Source organism: Mustelus asterias, chromosome 6, assembly GCF_964213995.1.
Source record: "Mustelus asterias chromosome 6, sMusAst1.hap1.1, whole genome shotgun sequence".
Classification (NCBI taxonomy): domain Eukaryota; kingdom Metazoa; phylum Chordata; class Chondrichthyes; order Carcharhiniformes; family Triakidae; genus Mustelus; species Mustelus asterias.
The window spans coordinates 113247770-113275105 of record NC_135806.1 but is presented as its reverse complement, the minus strand read 5'-3'; the positions used below and the strand labels follow the sequence as shown (position 1 = coordinate 113275105).

The following is a 27336-nucleotide window of genomic DNA, read 5'->3' as shown; positions in this document are numbered from 1 at the left end:
TCTTTGTTCTTGATTAAATGGAAGTATAAAAAGGCTCAAAACAAATAAATCCCCTGGAATAGATGTTTTATTAATCCCACAGTACTGAGAAAGATTTTGATTTATGATGCATTGCTAATCAATGTGAGGAAGTCATTGGAAACTGGGGATTATTTGTAGATTAATGTGATTAATTCAGAAACAGAAGAAGATTAATGGAGCACACATATTTAGAAAGATGAAAAGACAGACACAGGCAACTCCAAACCCATTAGTCTTTTTTCAATTCCATGTCAAATAATGGAATCAATTATCAGGAGCAAGCATGGATTTCAGAAGAGCAAATTCTTTAGCATATCCAAGTGGATAGTGGTAAACCCATGATCAGGTTGTACCCCGAGTTCCAAAGGCTTAGGTAATCAGAGTAAACCCTAGAGATGAATAAGAAGCTGGTTTAAAGTTAGGAAGCAAGTACATATTCGAGAAATTATGTTGTAAATGGAGAAGTTATGTTGTGAAAAGTTAAGTGGGAGTAGTTGCTATTCCCAATTTACATATATAACCTGGATTGTCAAATGTATTGATGACACTAAAATAGGTGGAGTTTCAGTTCAGAAGAGGTCAGAAATTATAGAAGGGGTTGGACAAAGCTTTGTAAGAATAAAGGCAGATCAAATTTAATGCAGAGAAGCTATAAAGAGCTTCACACAGGAAGGGAGAATGGACAACATGCATACTCCAAGAATTATATTGAAACAGCTAAAGGTGAAATTGGCAGAGATCTAGAAATACTAAAGGACTTGACACAGCATCTGTAGCCAATACGGAGAAGTCATCAACAAAACCAACAGGATGTTGAACCCCAACTAAAACAAGAATATAAGTATATAAGTCAGAGGAAGCAATGATCGGATTTCATAATGCTCTGATCAGACTGCATCGTGAATACGGTATCCAGTTCTGGTTGCCAAGAAGCAAGAGACCTTCAAGTGCTGTAGGTAATGCAGAGAAGAGTCAAAATGGTGATATCCAGTTCAATGACTCGAATTATAAGAAAAGGCAGGGAAAATTTGAGCTTTTTAGCTCAGAAACAGGTGGAATCAGATCAGTTTTTTATTCTTTGATATGATGCGGGTGTCGCTGGCAAGGTGATCATTCGATGCCTGTGGCACTGAAGGTGAAGATTGCATTGAATTTCCATGTCTAAGTGTCCTTTCATGGATTAGTTGGAAATTACTGCAGCATATCACAATCAGCAGCCATCATTGTATTAGGCTAGCAACTGATGTTTTGTTGAGGAGGGCGGACAACTTTATTAAGTTCAACACTGATGAGGACAGCCAGGCCAAGAGATCAAGAGGCTTTAGGGTCATCGCAGGATTCCCTAAAGGGCAAGGAGCAATTGAATGAACATGTGCCCATCAGAGCATCCGCAGGCATGCATTTGACAACCAAAAGGGATTTCACTCCCTTAATGTGCAGATTGTATGAGATCACTGCCTAAGGATCCTGAAGATGTCTACGACGTACCCTGGGAGTATCCATGATACTTATATTGTCAGGTACTCCCAGGTGCCATAGCTTTTCACATCACCCTCACAACTAAATCAATGGATACTTGGAGAAAAGAGTTATCTACTGAAGAGGGGGCTCGTGACATTGGTCAAGCACCTGTGTATTTTGCAGAGGGATGGTGCAGCTCAAGCCTTTCTTCCACTGGGGCAAATATTGAGATGACCATTGGTCTAAAACTAAGATTCTGATGCCTGGATTGCTCTGCTGGTGCCCTGCAGTATGCATCGGCTTAGGTTTCTCTTATTATTGTTGGTTGCTGTGCTGAGCTGTAAGTATCTGAAATGGTGGAGGATGCAGAGCAAGGATGTAATGGTGCACCCTCTGATGTCCCCTTCTTTTCGTCAGAGATCAATGTTAACCCCTCTAGCCTGGTGGCTGCTTGGACCGATGATTGACCTGTTGAAGTGAACACAAGGTAGAGTAATACTCAATATCTGCAAGCTGCATATTATCAGCTTGCAGATATTGCTGCATCTTGGAGAATTAAGTTCCAACATTGACACCTGGGACAGAGAAGTTCATTCACCTCCAGCCATTGTCTAACAGCATGGAGTAGGTCATCAGTCTTTTGTGGCAATGTAGCCAGATCCTATGGATGACTCTATGGCTACTGACCTCCTCTCTGACTTCCATCAGGCTTACTTGGTCAGTTGGGGATTTCCCCTTTTCCCATCCTGTAGGAGAACTTCCTGCCATTCGGTCACAGTTTTGGGAAGAGCACCCAAGGACTCATCATCAAATTCTGGGACTACTCTTACTCATTCCTCTGCCATTGCTCCAGGTAGGGGGTCGTATGACCTTCTCACTCACGTACTGGTGGTTAAGGAAGTGGAGGTTGTCAGCTGTCATGATGAGCACCTTAGGAGGATTTGGGCTGTCAAGGAAGGTGGCGGTCCCTGTCTGCAGAAATTATTCACTCAATGTACCTACAATGCTCAATGCCCTCCAGATGCAGGTTCCTTTGTGAGCTTGCTACTTACTGTTTGAGGATCTTTAACCCGTCTGATTCCTCCTTGGCCATCGCTGACCTCATTCACCACCTTACTCCCAGCACTAAGGCTCTAATTTGCCAGCAGTCCCACTGTTCAGTGGTAATTGGCCACCCAGTGTATGATCATGGTGGGACCACGGTACTGGACTGAAGCGTAAGCCAAAGAGCCCCTGTTTCCTCTTGCACTGACTTCACCAATCCACTTAGCCTAATATTCCCCCCATGGTGACAACACCTCCAAGCAATGCATTCATGTTTTGCAACCATGAGTATGAAACTCTGAACAGTTGCAATCAACAAATGAATTTTCATGGCCCCAGCAGCACAGCAAGCACTGTGATCTACATCAATTATGTCTAACTTTCTCCTTAGTTCACCTGAATCAACTATGCATTCAGCACCTTTTTAAATGAGTTACTAAAGCAATTACTTCAAGAACACAGGAAGTACATGAAATGGATTTTTATTTGTCCCTTATTTTGTTCAAGTGCCGTCTTATAACCTTATTTTCTGTGCACTTTCTGGAATCTAGTGTGCGGGCATATGTTTAGGATAACATACAAAATTTGGAATGCACCTCTAAAAATTCTGCATAACTAGCTAAACAGTTACCAAAACAGTATAAGGAGTACACTGCAGGCAATCTCAGATATGGAGGACACAATTTCAATGTGAAATGGAGGGATAAGGAGGAAACTAAAATTTGTAGACCAGGAACTTCAGATCAAAGCAAATAACATGAAGGATCAGAACAGTTTTCTTGTTGGAGGAATGAGCCACCAATCTATTTATTTTGTTAAAACATTTTAATGCATTCTGCTGATACCACACTGCATTTTTAGGAAGTGTGGCAGAAAATAAGAAACCAAAGACAAGTCAGCATAATTCAGTAATCAATGTACTTCTGATGTTGGTGCCAAATGAAACAAATGTAAGTCAGACTTACTTTTTGAGAAAATGTATTCATTGCCAGACATTCTTCTTAGTCCATCCTGAAACATCAAATGAACAACCTTACCAAGTGTATGAATCAATAATGCATAGCATCAAAATACTCCAATAGTTATTATAATGCCAAATCATAGTATCATACAATAGAATCCTCACAGTGCAGAAGGAGGCCACTCGGCCCATCGAGCCTTCATTGACAACATCCCACCCAGGCTCTATCCTCGTAACCCCACTAGTCTCCTTGATGCTAAGAGGCAATTTAGCATGGCCAATCAACCTAACCCGCACATCTCTGGAGTGTGGGAGGAAACTGACCAATGAACCTGGACAGGTGTCAGATCTCTCAGTGGGAGAGCATCTTGGGGATAGCGATCATAACTCTATCTCCTTTAGGCTTGCATTGGAAAAACAGAGGATCAGGCAAGCTAGGAAAGTGTTTATATGGAGTAAGGGGAAATATGAAGACATTAGACAGCAAATTAGAGGAGTAAATTGGAAGGAGGTATTCTCGGGGAAATGTACTGTAGAGAGGTGGCAGTTTTTCAAGGAATGTCTGTCTAGAGTTCGACAGGACAACGTTCCGAGCAGACAGGGAGGTGTTGGTCGGTTAAAGGAACCATGGTGCACGAAAGCTGTGCGGGACCTAGTCGAGAAGAAAAGGAAAGCATACAAAAGGCTCAGAGAGCTTGGCGAAGATAGGGATTTAGAAGAGTATACGGCTTGTAGGAAGGGACTAAAGAAGGAAATTAGGAGAGCCAGAAGGGGTCACGAGAAGGCCCTGGCAGGTAGGATTAAGGAGAACCCTAAGGCATTCTATAAATATGTGAAGAGTAAAAGGATGAGACGTGACGGAATAGGGCCTATAAAAGGTGAAGGCGGTAAAGTCTGTACGGAACCAGTAGAAATGGCAGAGGTGCTCAATGAGTATTTTGCCTCGGTTTTCACAGAGGAGAAGGACCTTGGTGGATGTACTGCGGGCGTGCGGTGGGCTGAAAGGATTGAGTATGTGGACTTTAAGAAAGAGGTTGTGCTGGAATCTCTGAATGGCATCAAGATAGATAAGTCGCCGGGTCCGGATGGAATGTACCCCAGGTTACTGTGGGAGGCGAGGGAAGAGGTTGCAGAGCCTCTGGCGATGATCTTTGCGTCGTCGATGGAGACGGGAGAGGTGCCGGAAGATTGGAGGATTGCGGATGTGGTTCCTATTTTCAAGAAGGGGAAAGGGATAGCCCAGGTAATTGCCGACTTGTGAGTCTAACCTCAGTGGTTGGTAAACTGATGGAGAAGATCCTGAGGGACAGGATATAAGAGCATTTTGAGAGGTTTAGTATGCTCAAGAATACTCAGCATGGCTTTGTCAAGGGCAGATCGTGCCTTACGAGCCTGGTGGAGTTCTTCGAAAATGTGACTAAACACATTGACGAAGGGAAGGCGGTAGATGTGGTTTATATGGATTTGAGCAAGGCGTTCGATAAGGTCCCCCATGCAAGGCTTCTGTAAAAAGGGAGAGGGTATGAGATCCAAGGGGCTGCTGCCCGGTGGATCCAGAACTGGCTTGCCCAAAGGAGGCAGAGAGTGGGTATAGATGGGTCTTTTTCTAAATGGAGGTCGGTCACCAGTGGTGTGCCCCAGGGATCTGCTCTGTGACCCTTGCTGTTTGTCATTTTCATAAATGACCTGGATGAGGAAGCTGAGGGATGAGTTGGTAAGTTTGCCGACGACACGAAGGTTGGTGGGGTTGTGGATAGTCTGGAGGGATGTCAGAAGTTACAGAGGGACATAGATAGGATGCAAGACTGGGCGGACAAGTGGCAGATGGACTTCAACCCAGATAAATGCGTCGTGGTCCATCTTGGTAGGTCAAATGGGATGAAGGAGTACAATATAAAGGGAAAGACTCTTCGTACTATAGAGGATCAGAAGGACCTTGGGGTCCGGGTCCATAGGACTCTATAATCGGCCCCACAAGTGGACGAGGTGGTTAAGAAGGCGTATGGTGTGGTGGCCTTTATCAATCGAGGGATTGAGTTTAGGAGTCCGGGGATAATGATGCAGCTATATAAGACCCTCGTCAGACCCCACTTGGAGTACTGTGCTCAGTTCTGGTCGCCTCACTATAGGAAGGATGTGGAAAAGATTGAAAGGGTGCAGAGGAGATTTACAAAGATGTTGCCTGGATTGAGTGGCATGCCTTATGAGGATAGGCTGAGGGAGCTCGGTCTTTTCTCCTTGGAAAGACGAAGAATGAGAGGAGACCTAATAGAGGTGTATAAGATGTTGAGAGGCATAGATCGGGTGGACTCTCAGAGGCTTTTTCCCAGAGTGGAAATGTCTGCTACGAGAGGACACAGGTTTAAGGTGCTGGAGGGTAGGTACAGGGGAGATGTTAGGGGTAAGTTTTTCACACAGAGGGTGGTGGGCGAGTGGAATTGGCTGCCGTCAGGAGGGTGGAGGCGAACTCCATAGGGTCTTTTAAGAGACTCCTGGATGAGTACATGGAGCTTAATGGGATGGAGGGTTATAGGTAGGTCCAGAAGGTAGGGATGTGTTTGGCACAACCTGTGGGCCGAAGGGCCTGTTTGTGCTGTAGTTTTTCTATGTTTCTATGTATGTTTCTAAACCGAAGCACCCAGGAGAAATCTAATTCTGTTATTGGGATTTACAAACTGCTGCATATGTTCATGGATTGCTTCGCTTTCCGAAGAGCTGTAACTGATGCTGAACACTGTGTAATCATCAGCAAACATCCCCACTTCTGACCTTATGATACGGTGAAAGTTATTGATGAAGCAACTGAAGGTGGTTGGGACGAGGACACTATCCTGAGGAACTCCTATAATGACATCCTGGAAGCGAGATAATTGACGTCCTACAACCACAACCATCTTCCTTTGTGTTAGGTATGACTCCAACCAGTGGAAAGTTTCCTTCCTTATTCCCCTTGTCTTCAGTTTTGCTTGGGCTTTTTGATGCCATACTCGGTCAATTGCTGCTTTGATGTTAAGAGCAATAATCCTTGCCTCACCTGTTGATTTTGGGTCCTTTGTCCATGTTTGGACCATGAGTCTAGATGGCGCTGAGGAACCCAAACTGAGCATTTCAGTCAGGTTATTGCTGAATAAGTGCCACTTGATAGCACAGTTGGTGACAACTTCCATCACTTTACTGATGATCGAGAGTCGGCGACTGGGGCAGTCAATGACTGGGTGGATTTATCCTGCTTTTTTTGTACAGATCACACATGGGCAATTTTCCACATTGCTGGGTAGATGTCAGTGTTGCAGTTATACTGGAACAGCTTAGTTAGGGGTGTGGCTTGTTCTGGAGCACAAGTCTTCAGTTTACACAAGCCTACAAGTTAAAATTGCAGAAAAAAAAGATGTCTACCCCAAGCTGACCGAGTTCATTTTTAAACAGACAGGTGAGGCTGCAATGATAGGGCCCTATCTGCTATATTTAGTGGAAACCTGAACAGGGTTCTTCAACAGGACTTCCCAAACTCACAAACTCTACCATCCAGAAGAACAGGACAGCAGGCACATGGGAACACCATGATGTGCAAGCTCCCCCCAGATCACACACCATTTTAACATGGAATTATATTCCTTCACTGTCACTGGGTCAAAATCCTGGATGTCCTTTCCTAATAGCACTCTGGGTGTGTCTACACTAGATGAACTGCAATGATTTAAGAAGCCAGCTCTCCACCTTCTCAAAGGCAATTAGGGATGGACAATAAATGAAGGCCGAGTCAGCAATGTCCATATCCAATGAATTTTTAAAAATGGAGCAGTGATGACATACCCAGTGCTGGATTACTCTGAGGAGGAACGCCCACCATATCTTCTGTCCATCAGGCAGCTAAGTGGACAGCAATGGGCCTTCCTCCTGACTGAGGACCTTGGAAGATGACATTCTGCCTGCCAAGAGCTGCTGGTCAATCAGCGGTCGGCAGCTCCATGGAAGAGAGAGGGCTGTTGTCAGGACAAGACTCCCACAGTCCTAGGATCAAGGAACGGACCAAGAAAAAGGGTAATTGCTATTAGAGGGTATCATAGGGAAGAAGGCCATGGAAAGAGAGAAACCAGGGGGTTGACAGCAAGGATAAAGGATGTTAGCGGCCACCCACTGCCTCATGTCCATGCCCTCGATCATGCACAAGTTAGTGCAGATTGAGGAACCCTACCCTCCCCCATCTTACTCGTGTGGGAGGCTTGATAGACCAAGTAATTTTTCCCTTCCTGTCATTTTCTGTAGGCTGATATAAAAACATTTTCTTATATCGAAACATAGAAAATAGAAGGCTAGAGAAGCTAATATTGTTGTGGTATATTTCATGGTCTGATTCTGAAGTGAGTACTCCAATGATCAATACATTGCTGAATAAAAAGTGAAAGGTGTTCCTTACTAACTCACAGTCATGAGACCTCCAACAAGATTATTGGTGTGGGGATCATCATCTTTGGTACCGAGCTGCGGCGAGTAGAGTTCAGTTGTTCTTAATATTTCCAGAACCCTGTCCAAGGCCTCAGCGACTGTTACAGGACTGTTCTCTTGGGCAGTGTTAATTATATTGATGACCTTCAAAAATGGAAAAGGAGGGGAAAAAATTACTTTTCCAAGGAGTCTTTGGGTTTTAAATATAAAATCAATAATATGCAGGTGCACGAAAGCTGTTATCCTTTGAACCACAGACAAACATTGCAATGAATTTCTACCCAAAATTGATCTAATTCCGAATGCTTATGCATAAAATCTGTGTTTTACCAGATAGCAAACATATTACTGTAACCCTTTGCAGCACTATTATTTTAATAATCTGTTGCATTGCTCTGCTTTCTCAGTCAAGTTTGCATCTGCCCTTTGAGTGTTGGGACTTTGGATAGATTACAAAAGATAAAAGTTGCTGTGCACTGGAAGTTAGGTTGTTAAGCAACCCCCATCCCCCAACCTCCTCCAACCTCCATCCCACTCCAAGGTCTGATTTTCTCATCTGGACAAGGAGTCGAACTGTACGGATGGGGTTTAAAAATGGTAGGTGGTATCCAAATCTGGAATTCCTGCCCACCTTTTTGGCACCTGAAATTTTCAGCAAGGTGGGATAGGGGATAATTGTGAGCCCACATGCTGATGTTCCAATGTTGATGATGCCATTGTAGGTATGGGCATTTTAGAATTTCTGCAATCATTATGGAGTTGAGCCAGTTTTGGAAGACAATGTATTTTGCACCAGCATAGAGGTGTCTTGAACCATGGGGAAACCATGATTTGGAGTCAGAATCAATATGAAAGGTACGTTCAGAAGGTGTCGCCAACTATGTGTCATAACAAAATGCTTTACCATGTTATATATGTTTAATATGCAGTGAGCAATGATAGGATTTTATTTTGCAGAAGTACATGAGCATTAAATAATGTGATTTCCAGACTGTCACTTCTGACATTTGATAAGCCGTTGAAGCAATGAAGAGATGAAAATCTGACCCCAAGTGTTTTACTTTTCCCTTGTGGGAGTGGAGGTGGGGTGCTAATAAATGTTGGGGTGCAGCGCTATATATCCCAGCAATCATCTGGTACCTTGCTAAAGTTCCTTTTCAATTTGGTACTTGGTATCATAACTGAGGCAGCTTGGAAGAGGCCTTGCAGACCGCCAAACCTGTGCTGACTCTAATAGTTCTATCTAATTAGTCACACTCCCCTCTCTTTCCTTTTAGCTCAGAAATTCTGTCCCTTCAAGCATATATCCAATGTCATTTAGAATTTTGTTACTGAACTACCTTCCACCAGCCATTCAAGCAATGCATTCCAGATCGTACCAACTTGCTCTGTAAAAAACGTTCTCGTTCCTGGTTCTTCTGACAATCACCTTAAATTTGTATCCTCTGGTTACTGTCTCTTCTGTCACAGAATCTTCTCCGTTTACTTTATCAAAGTCATTCATGATCATCATCTTATCTTCTTTGTCTCAGGAGCATGGAGATCTACTATAACAATTCTGCTTGTGACCCAGTGGGGCTTGGGCATCATGGTACTCATTTTAGCTTTAAGAAGGGCTCCAAAAACATAGAACCATGAGATCTACTAGGATTCCACTGCCGAAGCATCCATTGCTTATGGCCATGCAATTTCCCATTCTTACACCATTATACATTGACTTTTAAGGTAACTTTGGATATTAGGATTCCTCATTCTAGGAAACATCTTTACCCATCTTCTTTTCTTTTTATGGAAGATGTGCTATGCACAAGGGTTTGTTTTAACAACTCCTCTTGGCAGTAGATGTATTAAACTCATAAAGGTAAAAATGTACTTCATTCTATTTAATTATTTGTTTGCGTCATTTGAATGACACAGCATGAATTTCAAAGATGTTCTGAAATGGTTGCTATTTTGGATTCTATATTTGGTTTGCACTTTTTGAACATTACCGCTAAATTTTAAAGGTATAAAACAATACAAAGCATACAGTTCATGGAATGGAAACATTACCTTATTAAAATGCTTGTTAACTCACCTTTGTAATTGGAGCTTCGATTGTCATGGAATGAATCCTTGCCATTGAGGAATGTCGACGGTTGAATGAACTCCCTGCAGAAATAAGTACCAAAGAAAAGGCTTTCAGGTGTCCCACACTGATAACATATTCACATTTACCAATTAAGTTGAGCAATTACTGAGGACACTTTATGGCACAAGTTTATGAAGTGATTATGGCTTCAATATAAATTCAGTAAAAGTCAACGATATAACATGAACACTTCAAATAACATCTGCGATATAAATACGAGACCAGCATTAACCAATATAGGTCGGCTTCTGTGAAAAAGATTATGCAACAAATCTTTTGATTTTAATCACTCTAGTGAAAATGCATATACAATTTGCTGAGCAGGTAATGGTATCCATTGTGGATTGCCTTTGCATGTATAGATTTTAAAAATTGTTCTATGGCAAGTTGTTGAAAGTGTAAGATGATAAAGCTGCAGTGAGGGAAACATGGAAAATGTGGATCTCCTTAACTAATCAGATTGAAAAGTTATGAAGCAAACTGGTCAGGCTGAGAAGGAAATGCAAATTAGAGTGGTTGGATTCAATGTCAAAGGAAGTACATATAGAGAATTAAAGAGAGGGACAGAAAGATTGGATAATGAAAGAGAGGGAAAAGATTAAGAAAAGAAAAAAATACATTTTTACATTTTTAAAATCCATGAAGAATTGAGACTCTATACCTATAATAGTTAATTTGCAATGTTGGAAAAGATGGAAAAGGCAGTAATTAACATTTCTCACATTTTTAAAAAGGTACTTACATTCAAAATAACAAGACTTAGCTTTCTATGGTGAAGAGTTTGCATTTACCCCAACTATCCAGCAACTACCTGCCATTCAGCACATTTCCATGATGAGACAGCTACTAAAATGTTTAGTTCACAAAGTTAACAGCAGAGTGACACAACTTGACCTGCAATATTTTGGTGTTAGCATTTAAGCATGAAACTGGTCTTCACTTGAAGTTCCTGAACTATAAATGCATAAATAGTGCTAAGGGGCATAAGCTCACCGGTATTTTGAGAGCAAATGTTGGCCCGGTATAAATAGTAGAAAAAGTATTCTTACCATCACTTCTTCTTGATGTTATTGATCTGACATCAATGGAACCTTTCCGCCTATCTTTATGTTTCAATGATTGTGAATCTATGAAGAAAGAACATGATGATAGTCATACAGTGTTTCTCCTTCCAGTTTTACAACAGGCAAGTGCCATAATTGACACTCCAGTCTGTTGTAGCCCAGAATTATAGAAGATGATAGATTGGATGTAAAATGTAAACTTTATCAGGGTAAAGTAGAATATATTCAAGCTTCAGAAGATTATGCATTGTAGTGGACTGTGTTTTCTGCAGACAATGGGAGAAACAAACAACATGAAATGGTGAATAATGTATTTAAAATCTATCAGTATTTAATTATGGCATTTACAAAGTCCTTGATATTCTCTGAATTAATTTAAAGTAAGATTTAATCCTTTCTACCCTTTGCTGCAAAATCTCCTAACTGTCAGGATATGTCAAAGCACAGCTTTCCTCACTCCTCACTTGTGACCCTCAAGCTGGTTACTTTCATCACACAAAGCAAGGATCTTGAATAGCTAGCCATGATCTGGTAGTAACAGAGGAACAGAAGTTGGCCACTCAGCCTGTTCCGCATTCAGTGAGAGCTTGGGTTATCTGGGACCTAATTCAACTTACCATTTGGGGCTTCCAAAATCCTATAATACCTTTGGAAGACAGAAACCTATGTATTGACCTATGTAGCGACCCTGCAATTGGATCACACGCCACCCCCACCCTCACTGGCTTCAGGAATCAGAGTCACACAGGTTCCCAGCAGCAACGGCAGCAAGCTCCCTAACTGTCCTAAAGTTCTCCCTACCAAGCTTGTTTATCAAGCTGATATCTGGTTAGGGAACCTAGATGGAGAAAAGTTGCACACTTTGGAGGTAAAGGCAATTAACACGAGGGGAAATCCAGACTTCTGGATGGGTTTCCTTCGGAAACTCCATCACCCCTGTCAATATCAAGGCCTCGGTATCATAAGTGACAAAGCACTAGCACTTATTAAACCAAAATAAATGTTTGATGTGTCTCACCTGATTGAGAATTTTCTTCCATATATTTGTCCTCACTGTGCGTATTGTAGACCTAATGGGCAAAAATATAAGTCAGAATCCAATAGTAAAAGAATTTGAATGTCATACACATGATAAAAATTTAAGAAATTATAAAACATCATAATGCTGTAAAATCAGGTTCATTGATCACACCATCACAATACTTTATAATAAATTTTAAAGATAAGTTGATAATTTGTCTGCAAGTGGGACTTCCAGTAAAATGCCAAAAGTAAGGTACTGAGATACACAAATACACTTAAGTGTGATTTGTCCTTGGAGGGGGGGGGGGGGGGGGCGGGGATTGTGGAAGGGTGTCGGACCTCGGGTGCAGCAGGGGGTCAGGTCAGAGAGGGGGTGAGTGTTAACCTGGAAGGGGAGGGGCGGGGGGGGGATTGGTGGCGGGGGGGGGTAAGAGGAATCCCAAGCAGATGGAGTGTTCCTTGGGAAAGTTCGTGGGTGTAGGGGTAGTCCCATGAGGCCGCTGGTCTTGGTCTTTACAGGAATTGCACAAAAGGTAGAAGAGATTTTAATTCTTCTAACTTTTTCTGAATAGCTATCAATGTAATGTTGTTGGGAACATCCAAAGTTTACAACTGAAATCACATTTTCAGATGCTTTACAGGGCAGGGCGATTTCCTTGGGAAAGTTTGTGCTTCTGTGCAATTGTCCTGCAAACCCTTACCTGTGAAGTCTGAGAGGGGTTCCCTTGCGTACCTTTGGGGTAGCTCCAGCAATCTGATGCTGGGGAGCTCAGAAGTTGCGGTCCCATCTTTTTGATGACCCAATAGCTCACTAGCCAAATTCAACTGAAGCCCGGGCCTCCAAGTATCTGGGACTGGCCAGTACCCAAGGGTTAAATTTGACCTCCTTGAACCTCCATGGCCTTGAATGTTCAAATTTGAATTTGAGGAAAACAAACCTCTCAGAGTTGATCAGGTGGTGAAAGGCTGCATTCTGCAAATAGTGACATAGGGCAGATCTTGCCAAATCTTGACAGTGTCGGTTCCAGTGAGAAAAACTATGCGAATCCTGGCAGCAGTGGGAAATCCCATAGAATATTGAGCTTCATTAACAAAATTATTTTTTATCACATGAATCACACCGTATTCATGATGGCCTCCCGCTGATTCGCTCGCCCTGGAGCTACCTAATCTCTGCAATCAGTGGTGAGCTCCACATATATGCCTCCCCAGCACTTGTTTCAGACCCATTAGGGGGGATGGCTGCCAGCAAGCCAGCAAAACAATTCTTAGTGGGAGTCTGACCAAACTCTTAGATAGTGTGCAACAAAGACGAGATGTCCTCTACTCACGGTTGCGCAGATGTCCTTCCAGCAAGGTGACAACCCCTGCCTAGAAGGCAGTGGCAGCCTTAGTGAATGATAGCTCACTACAGAAGAGGGCAGGGCAGCAGTGCTGCACGAAGATGAGTGACCTTTTCCACGCAGCCAGGGTAAGTCTGCCTCGTCCAGTCTCCCCCTGCACCTCTTCACACATCCCTTGTACATCCAAGGTTATCTCTTAACCAGCTACCTCGTGGGTTGCCAACATCTATCACGTGGTGCTCTCCCACCACCCCCCATTACCACCTCTCCATGGTCCCTCCTTCAGTAGATAGTCTCCTCCTCACATTCCCACTCCCGTTCAAGTATGACGCATGCCACACCTCATCGCCATTTGAACTAGCAGGACTCCCGCTTAAACTCTCCCCATCTGTTTTGTTGCAGGATAAAATCAAGCATAACCAGCGTGAGCAGGCACAGCCAGCCGGCCACCTCAGCTGTGGATCCTGGGGTTAGTTAGACGTAGCAGAAGGGTGAGGAAGAGTAAGAAACTATGGGCTCCTAGTGGGCACAGGTGAATCTAGGCACCAGTAGAGATAGGTCACCATTGCAATATAGCTCTGTCCTCAGTACAAGTCATCATTCTCCTGCAGAGTCTGGTCAATGGCTTTAGCACCCTGCACATGAACTTGGGCACCATCACAAGAATCTACCACTGGCACCACATTACTGATGAGATGTCACACCCTACAATGGAAGAGTTCTTCACTCCCTAGTCCTGGTCATCCCCAAACCAAGAGGCTATGAGGGTGCCCATAACAGCTGCCAGAACCCCTTAAAGTAAGGGGCATCCCAACACGAAGGGAAGGCAAGGTCTGCAAGTGACCTCTCACCCCCGATCACGAAACTGAATCCCACCCCGGACCGGAGTTAAACTTTTCTGTGTCCCCTGTGTTCTCTCCACTGCCCCCTGAGCATTTAACATCCTGGAGCTGGATGACTACCTGAGAGCTCACCTCCAAAATCCCCCTTGGAGAAGGTGAGGTTGTCAGGTTCATGTTTATGTAAATGTGTTGGCAACAGTGCTGTCCTGACATCTCGCTGGCTAAATATTCAGTGAGGTGGTTAAGTACCGGAGTGAGTGCTCACCAATGACATGGGTACCTGCAGTGTATTTCAAATCACTCCGCTGGCGAGGGGGGGTTGAAATTCAGAAATCACAATCTTGCCAGAGAGATTCGTGATTTCAGATTCTCTCTGGATTTTGCAGCCGTGTTGCCAATCCTGCGCATGGTTAACGTGGTTCAAAATTGTCCTCGCATCAGCAATTTGTTCAATTGCATATCTAGTTACATGCTAATGCTTAGAAAGACTCACTAAAACAATCTTAAAGGATAACCTATAATGAATGGTGCACATTATTCAAAGAATATTTGAAAATGAATTCAAGGTTGTCAAAGTTGTAACATTCTCATGATTTGATGACAGTGTAAATCACTCATGCTGTTTACAATGTCGCCCACTAAACCATCAACTGTATCGCAGGCTTGTAGGATTTCACTGCTTAATCTGAACAGTATTGAAGTTACATTGCGAAGGATTTAATAAAAGGTCACATGCAACGCACTTGAACAATCAATCCAAAGCGACTCAAGATGAACTGTGTCTAATCAGACAAAAATGATTTACATGAACAAATATAAGCTACTAGTACATCAAGAGACCTTGCCTGTGAAATACACTGGATGCAGAACTAATGAGATTTTTTACTTTTATATGCCAGCAGAGGTTTGCATGATTTTTTTTCCCCCAAGAGCTGGAGCTTTGCTCAAGTGGAAAGCATTCAATCTCAATCTATTCACATCTTAACTTCAGTATTATTCACATAAAGTTAGTAGGCCGTGGCTAACCATGAACTGCTCCTCTGCACAATGAATCTCAGCCAACAAAAATTTGAGGGCATCACAAGTTTCACATCCTCAACTTAGCAGGCAATTGTACAAATAATCAGCTTAACTTCACTGGAAATGTAAATGGAGGGAAAGTCAAATATCAAGGAGCTTGAAATTTCCAGTGCATTATTTGTCGTGCTCTTATTATAGTATTATGTCAAATTCTTGTGAGTATTATTTAATAGAGTAGGAAATCTATTTATTTGAAGTAATTTGACCTGATCAGAATTGCAACTCTTTTGAATCCCAATCTGTTCTTGAATTGGCTGATCATAGCCAATTAGTAGCAGAGGTGCTATACATGGTCTCAGCACTCCTAGGTTACAGAGAGGAAGAAAAGAAATCAGTAAGGCTTTGCAATCCTGGCCTGAAATTTTACACAGAGGCGGTGGCCCTGTCCTGTAGCTGAAAAGCTGGGGTATGACTGCCTCTGCTTGGGTGGGTCGCTCCTCAATAGTTTAACAACTGTTAGGCTGTTAAATGACTAAGGGCGAGACTTCCACCCACTGGAAGGAAGTCCTACCTCCTGAGAGCGAATCAAATGGCGGGCAGCTCTATACTCCCAGCAGTCCATCACTTTTGTGACTCCAGGCAGTCTCCAAAAAAAGGACCATGGAGCCAGAGACCCAAGTAAGTCCCAGGTTTTGCTGAGTCCAGGCCAGCAAGGCAGCTTGGAGAGCTGAATTTGACAGTGTGGGATGGGGGCAAATATGGGGGAGGCTCGGTTAACTACATAGGGGGAGCATTTGTTGGGCACAGGGTGCCTGAACAAGAGGGTCTCCCTTTCAGCTTGCAAAATGGCCATCAGGTTTCACCAGGAGGACTCACCACAAGGCATGGACACCTCCTGCTGCTGGTAAATTAACCATTTATAGGCCTTAATTGACCCAATGCTTATTAAGTGCTGGATGGCACGGCGGTACAGTGGCTAGCACCGCTGCTTCACCCCGCCAGGGACCCGGGTTCAATTCCAGCCTTGGATGACTGTCTGTGTGAAGTTTGCACATCCTCCCCCATCTGCGTGATTTCCTCCGGGTGCTCCGGTTTCCTCCCACAGTCCAAAGATGTGCAGGTTAGGTGGATTGGCCATGCTAAATTGCCCCTTAGTGTTCCACGATGCATAGATTAGATGGATTAGCCATGGGAAATGTGTGGGACCATGGGGATAGGGCGGGGGAGAGAACCTGGCTAAGATACTCAGTCAGAGAATTGGTGCAGACTCGATGGGCTGAATGGCCTCCCACTGCACTGTAGGGATCCTATGAAGATACCAGTGCAGGCTGATAGGTGGCATGCATAGCAGCACCACTATACTACCCAATTTTATGGCCCCCATCCCCTGCCTGTCAGCTGTTCGGGGAGAGGACGTAAAATTTTACTTTTGATTTCTGTCTATTAATTTTTCATTGATGTTCAATTGTGTGAGGCGTCAGTGTCTGGCATCTGTAGAACCAAATGCCATTAAAGAATCAATGCCTTAAGAAGAAGGAGGTGGGAAAGGTAATAAACAGAGAACATTCATTAGAAGAAAAAAATCTTAAACTTTAGAAACAGGACCCCCAAAATAGGAAAATTTAAATGGCTGCCAATCCTCCTGTTAAGAAGTTTAACAACACCAGGTTAAAATCCAACAGGTTTATTTGGTAGCAAAAGCCACACAAGCTTTCGAAGCCCCAAACCCCTTCTTCAGGTGAGTGGGAATTCTGTTCACAAACAGGGCATATAAAGACACAAACTCAATTTACATGAATAATGGTTGGAATGCGAATAGTTACAGCTAATCAAGTCTTTAAGATACAAACAATGTGAGTGGAGAGAGCATCAAGACAGGCTAAAGAGATGTGTATTGTCTCCAGACAAGACAGCCAGTGAAACTCTGCAGGTCCAGGCAGGCTGTGGGGATTACAAATAGTGTGACATGAACCCAATATCCCGGTTGAGGCCGTCCTCATGTGTGCGGAACTTGGCTATCAGTTTCTGCTCAGCGACTCTGCGTCGTCGTGTGTTGTGAAGGCCGTCTTGGAGAACGCTTACCTTAATATCAGAGACCGAATGCCCGTGACCGCTGAAGTGCTCCCCAACAGGAAGAGAGCAGTCTTGCCTGGTGATTGTCGAGTGGTGTTCATTCATCCGTTGTCACAGCGTCTGCATGGTTTCCCCAATGTACCATGCCTCGGGACATCCTTTCCTGCAGCATATCAGGTAGACAACGGTGGCCGAGTTGCAAGAGTATGTACCGTGTACCTGGTGGATGGGGTTCTCACATGAGATGATGGCATCTGTGTCGATGATCCGGCACGTCTTGCAGAGGTTGCTGTGGCAGGATTGTGTGGTGTCGTGGTCACTGTTCTCCTGAAGGCTGGGTAGTTTGCTGCGGACAATGGTCTGTTTGAGGTTGTGCGGTTGTTTGAAGGCAAGAAGTGGGGGTGTGGGGATGGCCTTGGCGAGATGTTCGTCTTCATCAATGACATGTTGAAGGCTCCGGAGGAGATGCCGTAGCTTCTTCGCTCCGGGGAAGTACTGGATGACGAAGGGTACTCTGTCCACCGTGTCCCGTGTTTGTCTTCTGAGGAGGTCGGTGCGGTTTTTTGCTGTGGCACGTCGGAACTGTTGATCGATGAGTCGAGCGCTATATCCTGTTCTTAGGAGGGCATCTTTCAGCGTCTGGAGGTGTCTGTTGCGATCCTCCTCATCTGAGCAGATCCTGTGTATACGGAGGGCTTGTCCATAGGGGATGGCTTCTTTAACGTGTTTAGGGTGGAAGCTGGAGAAATGGAGCATTGTGAGGTTATCTGTGGGCTTGCGGTATAGTGAAGTGCTGAGGTGACCGTCCTTAATGGAGATGCGTGTGTCCAGTACTTCCCCGGAGCGGAGAAGCTACGTCATCTCCTCCGGAGCCTTCAACATGTCATTGATGAAGACGAACATCTCGCCAAGGCCATCCCCACACCCCCACTTCTTGCCTTCAAACAACCGCACAACCTCAAACAGACCATTGTCCGCAGCAAACTACCCAGCCTTCAGGAGAACAGTGACCACGACACCACACAACCCTGCCACAGCAACCTCTGCAAGACGTGCTGGATCATCGACACAGATGCCATCATCTCACGTGAGAACACCATCCACCAGGTACATGGTACATACTCTTGCAACTCGGCCAACGTTGTCTACCTGATACGCTGCAAGAAAGGATGTCCCGAGGCATGGTACATTGGGGAAACCATGCAGACGCTGCGACAACGGATGAATGAACACCGCTCGACAATCACCAGGCAAGACTGTTCTCTTCCTGTTGGGGAGCACTTCAGCGGTCACGGGCATTCGGCCTCTGATATTCGGGTAAGTGTTCTCCAAGGCGGCCTTCACGACACACGACGGCGCAGAGTCGCTGAGCAGAAACTGATAGCCAAGTTCCGCACACATGAGGACGGCCTCAACCGGGATATTGGGTTCATGTCACACTATTTGTAATCCCCACAGCCTGCTTGGACCTGCAGAGTTTCACTGGCTGTCTTGTCTGGAGACAATACACATCTCTTTAACCTGAATTGATGCTCTCTCCACTCACATTGTTTGTATCTTAAAGACTTGATTCGCTGTAAGTATTCGCATTCCAACCATTATTCATGTAAATTGAGTTTGTGTCTTTATATGCCCTGTTTGTGAACAGAATTCCCACTCACCTGAAGAAGGGGCTTGGGGCTCCGAAAGCTTGTGTGGCTTTTGCTACCAAATAAACCTATTGGACTTTAACCTGGTGTTATTAAACCTCTTACCATGTTTACCCCAGTCCAACGCCGGCATCTCCACATCATCCTCCTGTTACCAACTCTTCTCACATCCTGCCAATCTTTTGCACTGCTTCAGAGATATGAAGAGGGTACATTTCACAGAGATCCAATTACACAATAAGATTCATAGTTGCAGAGTTTACAATGGTTATGAGTGTGGAGCCAAGTGAGTATAATGCAGAGTTGCATGGGTGAAACTCCAGTTAAAGCTAATTGCTTAGAAAGTAAAGTCTGACTGCAACAGCTTCAACAGGGACAGCACTAATTAGGTAAGACGGGAATGTGTGCTTAATATTGTTTCACTATTTAAACCTCAATTAAAGCTATCTAATTAGAAAGAAATATACCAGCAATGTTAAATCAAGTAAAATGGAAATTATAACTATTGTTAATACTGCAATAGATCCTCATTACAGTGTGTTGGCTTCCATTGGCAGTGTAGAGCCTACGTTCATTAAAAAATAACTCTTCAGAGGAAAAGAATGGGGAAAGTAGCAGTTAAAATTCTTACCTGCTTAATGTTGTCACTGCACAATTTCTTGATGGACACAAAGTGCCTAATTTTCCTATTGATAGTAGACAAAGTACAGTTACACCCCTGAGTGAATCAGATGAAGCATTGGCAAACATTTAACAAGAGGTTGAAAATGGTGATTTTTGAGTCAATGACTAAGGCACTTTTTACAGATCAACTGAGGGGGAAAATCCCTAAAATATATGATTCCCCACTCAACCATTCACATTGTCAAGGTTTTGTATCCTTCTATTTGTTCCTTAGTCTCTTTCGTCATTGTTATGATATCAGAAAACATTTCAACAGCATTTGGAAAGCCCTCCTGTCATAGTATTGTGCCCCGACCTAATGTGCACCATTGTGCCGTAATAAACCCAATCTTTGGAATGCTTGATATAGTTCTCTGAACTTGCTTCATTAACTATTTAAATATTGGCTTATGGGTGAATGCCTGTTAGTGATATGTACTAATATTATGGACTGTAATTCCCAGAATATACTTTCTACACACAAAAACTGTGTTTATCAATACTTTATAGTTGGAATTTGACAATTGTAGAACCCATAGAATCCCTACAGTGCAGAAGGAGGCCATTCAGCCATCGAGTCTGCACTGACCACAATCCCACCTAGGCCCTGTTCCCAACGTACTTACCCTGCTAATCCCCTGACACTAGGGTCAATTTAGCATGGCCAATCAACCTAACCCACACATCTTTGGACTGTGGGAAGAAACCGGAGCACCGGGAGAAAACCCACACAGACACGAGGAGAATGTGCAAACTCCACACAGTGACCTGAGGCCGGAATTGAACCTGGGTCCCTGGTGCTGTGAGGCAGCAGTGTTAACCACTGTGCCATTATGCTGCCCATTGTGTTAAACTGTAGAGCTGAACTTCCAATTAACAAAGTTTGCATACCACTGCGCTAAGCGGTCACATCACAGTCAAGCCAGCATTATTTTTAATAACTCCCTTGCTGATTGAAATTTCATAGAACCCCTACAGTGCAGAAGAGGCCATCTGGCCCATCGGGTCTGCACCTCTGGCCGAGTATTTTATCTCTCCCACCCTATCCTTGTAATTCCACACATTTACCATGGCTAATACCATCCAACCTAAGGGGCAATTTAACATATCCAATCCACCTTACCTGCACATCTTTGGACTGTGGGAGGAAACCAGAGCATCTGAATGAAACCCACACAGACACTGGGAAAACGTGCAAACTCCACAGTCATCCAAGGCTGGAATTGAAACCAGGTCCCTGGAACTATGAGGCAGCAGTGCTAACCACTGTGCTACCGTGCTGCCATGTGGTCTATAAGTTGTTACCAGCATAACGCCAATGTATTGGTCCACCCTAAACTGTCAGGTCCATTTCTCCAGGTTTTACCAAGTGTGAATTTTCAAGAGGAAAAATGAAAACTCAAGAAAGTTGAACTGATGCATATTATGATTCTGGCCCAGGCCTCCAGGCTTCTGATAAGATTTGGTTATAGACCATTGACTCTTTGTTTAAAGTAGACAAAGTTTGAGTTTCAAGATACTTGCTCAGTGAGTAAAGCCACAAGAATCCATGGGTTTCAAACAAATAAAAATTAACTTTACTATACAGGGTCACAAAGAGAAAACAATTTATAATATCTATCTTGCACTCTAACATTTAGGGTTTATATGAAGTACATGTAGATTAACAGGTGAACTGTGGTCAAACACACCACACTGTACAATACATAGCAAATACAACCAAGACAGATCTCACCCATGCATTTTTCAGCATCCCACCCAGACATCACTGTGAGTCAACCAATCTCACTGAAACTCTGTCTCCCTCACAAAGGACTCCAAACTTTTCACTTTTAAAGATCCAGTGTCTGAATTCCACCAAACCCATACCAACTCAATTGCCTCAAAGACTGCACCTCTCAGTTTTCAACCTTGACTCTCGAGGCTCCATACCCTCAAAATTTCTAAGTCTGGACTCTAGACTCTACTTACTGGCACAATCTCAGCTCTTTAATAACCAACTAGCTTACCTGGCTTGGTACTGCCCCTCGATTTCACCAAGATATAATTGGCTGTTTCTGAGCTGTAATTTTCTATGGTTCTATGCCGGATAAAGTGGTAAATGCAGGGTCACTTTTAACATTTAAGAAAAACTTGGACGGGTTCATGGATGAGAGGGGTGTGGAGGGATATGGTCCAAGTGCAGGTCAGTGGGACTAGGCATAAAATGGTTCGGCACAGACAAGAAGGGCCAAAAGGCCTGTTTCTGAGCTGTAATTTTCTATGGTTCTATGGGTCTCATGGCTTCTTCTGAGCTCTAACCTTTTCCAGCATGAAGCCTGTGACCTTCTGCTACCTCCTCAGCTTCCTAGGACTTCTACTGAGCCCCAGAGTGAGCAAACCTTAGTTTCTTTTGCCTGTAGGCCACTAACAGTTGGGCTTTACCTCTCCCACAGAACAACAACCCCACCTCTCCCACCCAGCAAACAAACATAAATTTAAACCCTGGAAATTTCTCAATCTCTGCCCATCTCCATGACGATATAGCCTTCCATGGCTCGCTGAATTCTTTTAAATAAACTGTAGTTTTAACACTCAAACCAAATCAATTCTCTAGGCAGCATTTCTTTGCTTGCAATGTAGATGCCTCGGGTGGAGTTTTCACAAAAAATTTCTAAGTGTCATAATGGCAAGAAAAAATGGATGAACCACACCAATCTGCATCAAATCCTTTGATACTCAAGTCACTTGTTTGGAGATTGGTGAGTTGTGCACCTGTACTGAGAGGGTGGGATCTGTACATACTGGTGAGCCGGCTGCAGAGAGCTTGGGTGCCATTTCATAAGGGTGCCCTGATCTCAGTGCACTGGGAGACCCCCCTCTCACCCCCCACAGACATTGGGACTCACCACCACCCCCCCTCATTGGCAGCATGCTTTGCCCCCCAACATGGGTCGTCCACATCAGGGCATCAGGGTCCTCCCGATGGGTGCCTCTGCCGGACAGCTAAAGATATGGAAGAGACACAAGAGACCTTTGTTTGCTTGACTTGTTCGCACTGATTTACATGAAGCTGCTTCAGAAACATAATGCACATCCAAATTTTTAAAGGATTTTTCAGAGTTTATCTCTGCTCATAATGTTGAATGCCTTGGTGAAACCTACAAAAATGATGTACATACCTTTGTTTTGCTCACAACAACTTTCCTGCATTTGTCTGAGTGAAAATACCTTGTCTGTGGTGCCTGTGTTTGCTCTGAAGCTACACTGGCTGGGAGGTTTTATCGGTAATGATAGGTATAAGCCTGTTCAGAGATATCCTGGCCAGGATCTTACCAGCAACAGAACGGAGGGTAATAACCCCCATAGTTATTGGAGCAGTCTGACTTTTCTCCATTATTTTTGAATAAGATGATAATAACAGCGTCACAAACCTCCTTTAGGAACATACCCTGTTTCCAGCTGACCATGAAAGACTCATGGAGTTTAGTATATAGGGCAGGGTCACCATGTTTCAAGACTTTGGGTGGAATTCCATTGACTCCGAGGGCTTTGTTGCTTTTCAGCTGATTGATGGCAGTCACCGTTTCCTTCAGGGTTGGACATTCATCTAGTTCTTGTTTGACTGGCTGCTGTTGGATGTGGTTGATGGCAGTATCATGCACTGTCCACTTGGCATTGAAGTGTATTTCAAAGTGCTCCAGACAGCGGCCAAGGACTGACACCTTGCCGATGTGTAGGATCTCGCCATCGGTGGTTCTCAGGGGATCTTGGGTTTGATATGATTCAGAGCAGAGTGGTTCTGGAACAGAGTGGCACCTGAACAGAGTGGCTTAATTGAGAATTTGGAGACAGTGCGAAGTTTTGGTAAGTATTGGTAAATGGAATCTGTAAAAACTGAAGCCTTGTTTAGCAGCTCGACTTAAATCTAGAAGTTTAGAAATTCTGCTAACAGAACTTGCCCGCCAGTAGCAGTTAACTGTCAATCAGTTGCAAGTATTCGTTTTTGAATAGGTGCTAATCACTAGGTGTAGGGCAATTGAGTCATCACTGGGAACTTGGAAATCGTATAAAGAGCAAGAGGGCGCGAGCAAAGCAGTTCTGAACAGAATGGTTCTGGAACGGAGTGGCACTTGAATAGAGTGGCTCAATTGGGAATTTGGATACAGTGGGAATTTGGAGAAAAGGAGGAATGATCTAGTATATAAAATCAATATATGTATATAAAACAACTGATGAATTTGATAATAAGAGTTAAGTTACAGCTACAGGAGCTGACGTGCCAAGGATCAGCGGGCAGAGCAGAGCTCTCACGACACACTCAATAGGTAATGGGTAAGTTTTTTTTCTCCAACTTAAAGCTACATTAAGGTAAGAGTTCCAACTTTAAAAAAAAATTAAATAAATTTCTACTGGACATAAATTTAATGGAAGAGTTCTTAAACTAAAGTAATGGCAAGGGGGCAATCACATTGCTGGGAGTGTACTATAGGCCCCTAAACAGTCAGGGAGAGATAGAAAGGCAGATATGTAGGCAAATTTCTGAGAACTGTAAGAATAATAGGGGAATAATAGTAGTGGATTTCAACGTCCCCAATATTAACTGGGATAGCCAAAGTGTGAAAGGCTTAGTTAGCGGGAGCGGAATTCTTAAAATGCATCTGGGAGAATTTTTTATGCCAAATAGAAAGTTCAACAAGAGAGGGGGTGGTGCTGGACCTAGTTTTAGGGAATTAAGCCAGGCAAATGGTAGAAGCTTCAGTGGGGGGGCATTTTGGTGATGGGGACCATAACTCAATAGGATTGAAGATAGTTATAGAAAGGCACAAAGATCGACCGGAAATAAACGTTTGAATTGTGGGAGGATAAGACAGGGTCTGACCAAAGTTAACTGGGAGCAGCAACTTGAGGAAAATCTACATCAGAGCAGTGGGATTCATTCAAAAAGGATCAACATGTTCCCATGAAAGTGAAGGATTGGAGCAACAAGTCCAGAGAACTCTGGATGTCAAAGGATATCCAGAGTTGGATAAGGAACAAAAGGGAGGTTTATGGCAGATACTAAGGGCTCAAAACAGCGGAAGCCGTAGGAGTAAAAAAGGTGCAGGGGGTTACTTAAAAAAAAATTAGAAAGAGGAGGTATTAATGGTTTTAATGGGCCTAAAAGTGGAAAAATCCCCGGGCCCAGGTGAAATGTATCCCAAGCTGCTGTGGGAGGCAAGGGAGGAGATTGCAGCGATTCTGATAATTTTCAAATCTTCTCTGGCTACAGGAGAAGTACAGTAAGAAGTCTCACAACATCAGGTTAAAGTCCAACACCTGATGAAGGGGTAGTGCTCCAAAAGCTTGTGGCTTGTGCTACCAAATAAACCTGTTGAACTTAAACCTGGTGTTGTGAGACTTCTTACTGTGCTTACCTCAGTCCCACACCGGCATCTCCACATCACAGGAGAAGTGCCAGAGGACTGGAGAACAGCTGATGTGGTATCGTTATTCAAGAAGAGAAGTCGGGAAAAACCAGGAAATTACAGGCCAGTGAGTCTAACTTCAGTGGTAGGGAACCAATTGGAAAATATTCTGAGGGACAGAATTAATCTCCACTTGGGAAGGCAAGGATTAATCAAGGATAGTTAGCATGGTTTTGTGGAAGGGAAATCATGTATCACAAGTAAGATTGAATTTTTTGAGGAAGTGGCTAGGTGTGTAGATGAGGGTAGTGCAGTTGATGTAGTCTACATGGGCTTGACTAAGACTTTTGACAAGGTCCCACATAGGAGGCTGATGAAGAAGGTAAGAGCCCATGGGATCCAAGGCAATTGGCAAACTGGATCCAAAATTGGCTTAGTGGCAGGAGGCAGAGGGTAATGGTCAAAGATTGTTTTTGTGACTTTAAGCCTGTGTCCAATGGTGTTTCGCAGGGATCAGTGCTAGTTCCCTTATTGTTCGTAGTGTACATTAATGATCTGGACGTGAATGTAGGAGGTTTGATAAGAAAATTCGCAGATGACACAAAATTGGTGGTGTGGTAAATAATAGAAACATAGAAAACTACAGCACAAAACAGGCCCTTCGGCCCCACAAGTTGTGCCGAACATATCCCTACCTTTTAGACCTACCTATAACCCTCCATCCTATTAAGTCCCATGTACTCATCCAGGAGTCTCTTAAAAGACCCTATTGAGTTCGCCTCCACCACCACTGACTGCAGCCGATTCCACTCGCCCACCACCCTCTGTGTGAAAAACTTCCCCCTAACATTTCCCCTGTACCTACCCCCCAGCACCTTAAACCTGTGTCCTCTAGTAGCAGACATTTCCACCCTGGGAAAAAGCCTCTGAGAGTCCACCCGATCTATGCCTCTCAACATCTTATATACCTCTATTAGGTCTCCTCTCATCCTACGTCTTTCCAAGGAGAAAAGACCGAGTTCCCTCAACCTATCCTCATAAGGCATGCCACTCAATCCAGGCAACATCCTTGTAAATCTCCTCTGCACCCTTTCAATCTTTTCCACATCCTTCCTGTAATGAGGCGACCAGAACTGAGCACAGTACTCCAAGTGGGGTCTGACGAGGGTCTTATATAGCTGCATCATTATCCCCGGACTCCTAAACTCAATCCCTCGATTGATAAAGGCCAGCACACCATACGCCTTCTTAACCACCTCCTCCATCTGCTGGGCAGATTTTAGAGTCCTATGGACCCAGACCCCAAGGTCCTTCTGATCCTCTACCGTACTAAGAGTCTTTCCCTTTATATTGTACTCCTTCATCCCATTTGACCTGCCAAAATGGACCACTACGCATTTATCTGGGTTGAAGTCCATCTGCCACTTCTCCGCCTAGTCTTACAAAGAACAAAGAACAATACAGCACAGGAACAGGCCCTTCGGCCCTCCAAGCCCGCGCCGCTCCCCGGTCCAGGATTGAATCCTGAATCCAGGATCCCCGCCCAATTTTCCAGCCTATCTACATACCAATATCCTATCCACCGAGCTGTCCCTCACAGCTACGATGCTTTGTTCATTACAACCTATTAACTTACCCCCACCCCCCCATTCCAGACCATGTGATCTCCAGGGAGAGGCGAAAACCCAGAGTGAAAAACCCCAGGGCCAATATGGGGAAAAAAAAATCTGGGAAATTCCTCTCCGACCCCCTGAGGCGATCGAAACGAGTCCAGGAGATCACAATGGCCCCGATCGGAAAATGCTTCCCAACCCTAGTCATTTCCACTTCCACGAACACCATATGAATTCCCTGCCCCCGAGACAGGTTCCCAACTATCCGCAGTCTCACTCTGTACTGGCACCAGCAAGATGATTGTAGAATGAAGCCTTGAAACGAGAAACCAGGAACAATTAGCCCGCGCCGCTCCCTGGTCCAAACTAGACCACTCTTTTGTATCCCTCCATTCCCACTCCGTTCATATAGCTGTCTAGATAAGTCTTAAACGTTCCCAGTGTGTCCGCCTCCACCACCTTGCCCGGCAACACATTCCAGGCCCCCACGACCCTCTGTGTGAAATATGTCCTTCTGATATCTGTGTTAAACCTCCCCCCCTTCACCTTGAACCTATGACCCCTCGTGAACGTCACCACCGACCCGGGGAAAAGC

The 27336-nt window shown here is 44.1% G+C and overlaps 1 protein-coding gene across 1 annotated transcript in view; it reads right to left on the bottom strand.

Moving 5' to 3' along the window:
- The window catches only part of pde8b (phosphodiesterase 8B), a 316839-nt gene that overhangs the window by 25103 nt on the left and 264400 nt on the right, over positions 1-27336 (bottom strand). Inside the window, exons 10-15 of the mRNA XM_078215444.1 lie at positions 19710-19764; positions 12147-12198; positions 11114-11191; positions 10011-10084; positions 7913-8077; positions 3492-3537 (exon numbers count right to left, since the gene is read on the bottom strand). Of these exons, the coding sequence (XP_078071570.1) occupies positions 3492-3537; positions 7913-8077; positions 10011-10084; positions 11114-11191; positions 12147-12198; positions 19710-19764 (470 nt within the window). The remainder of the gene's footprint in view (positions 1-3491; positions 3538-7912; positions 8078-10010; positions 10085-11113; positions 11192-12146; positions 12199-19709; positions 19765-27336) is intronic.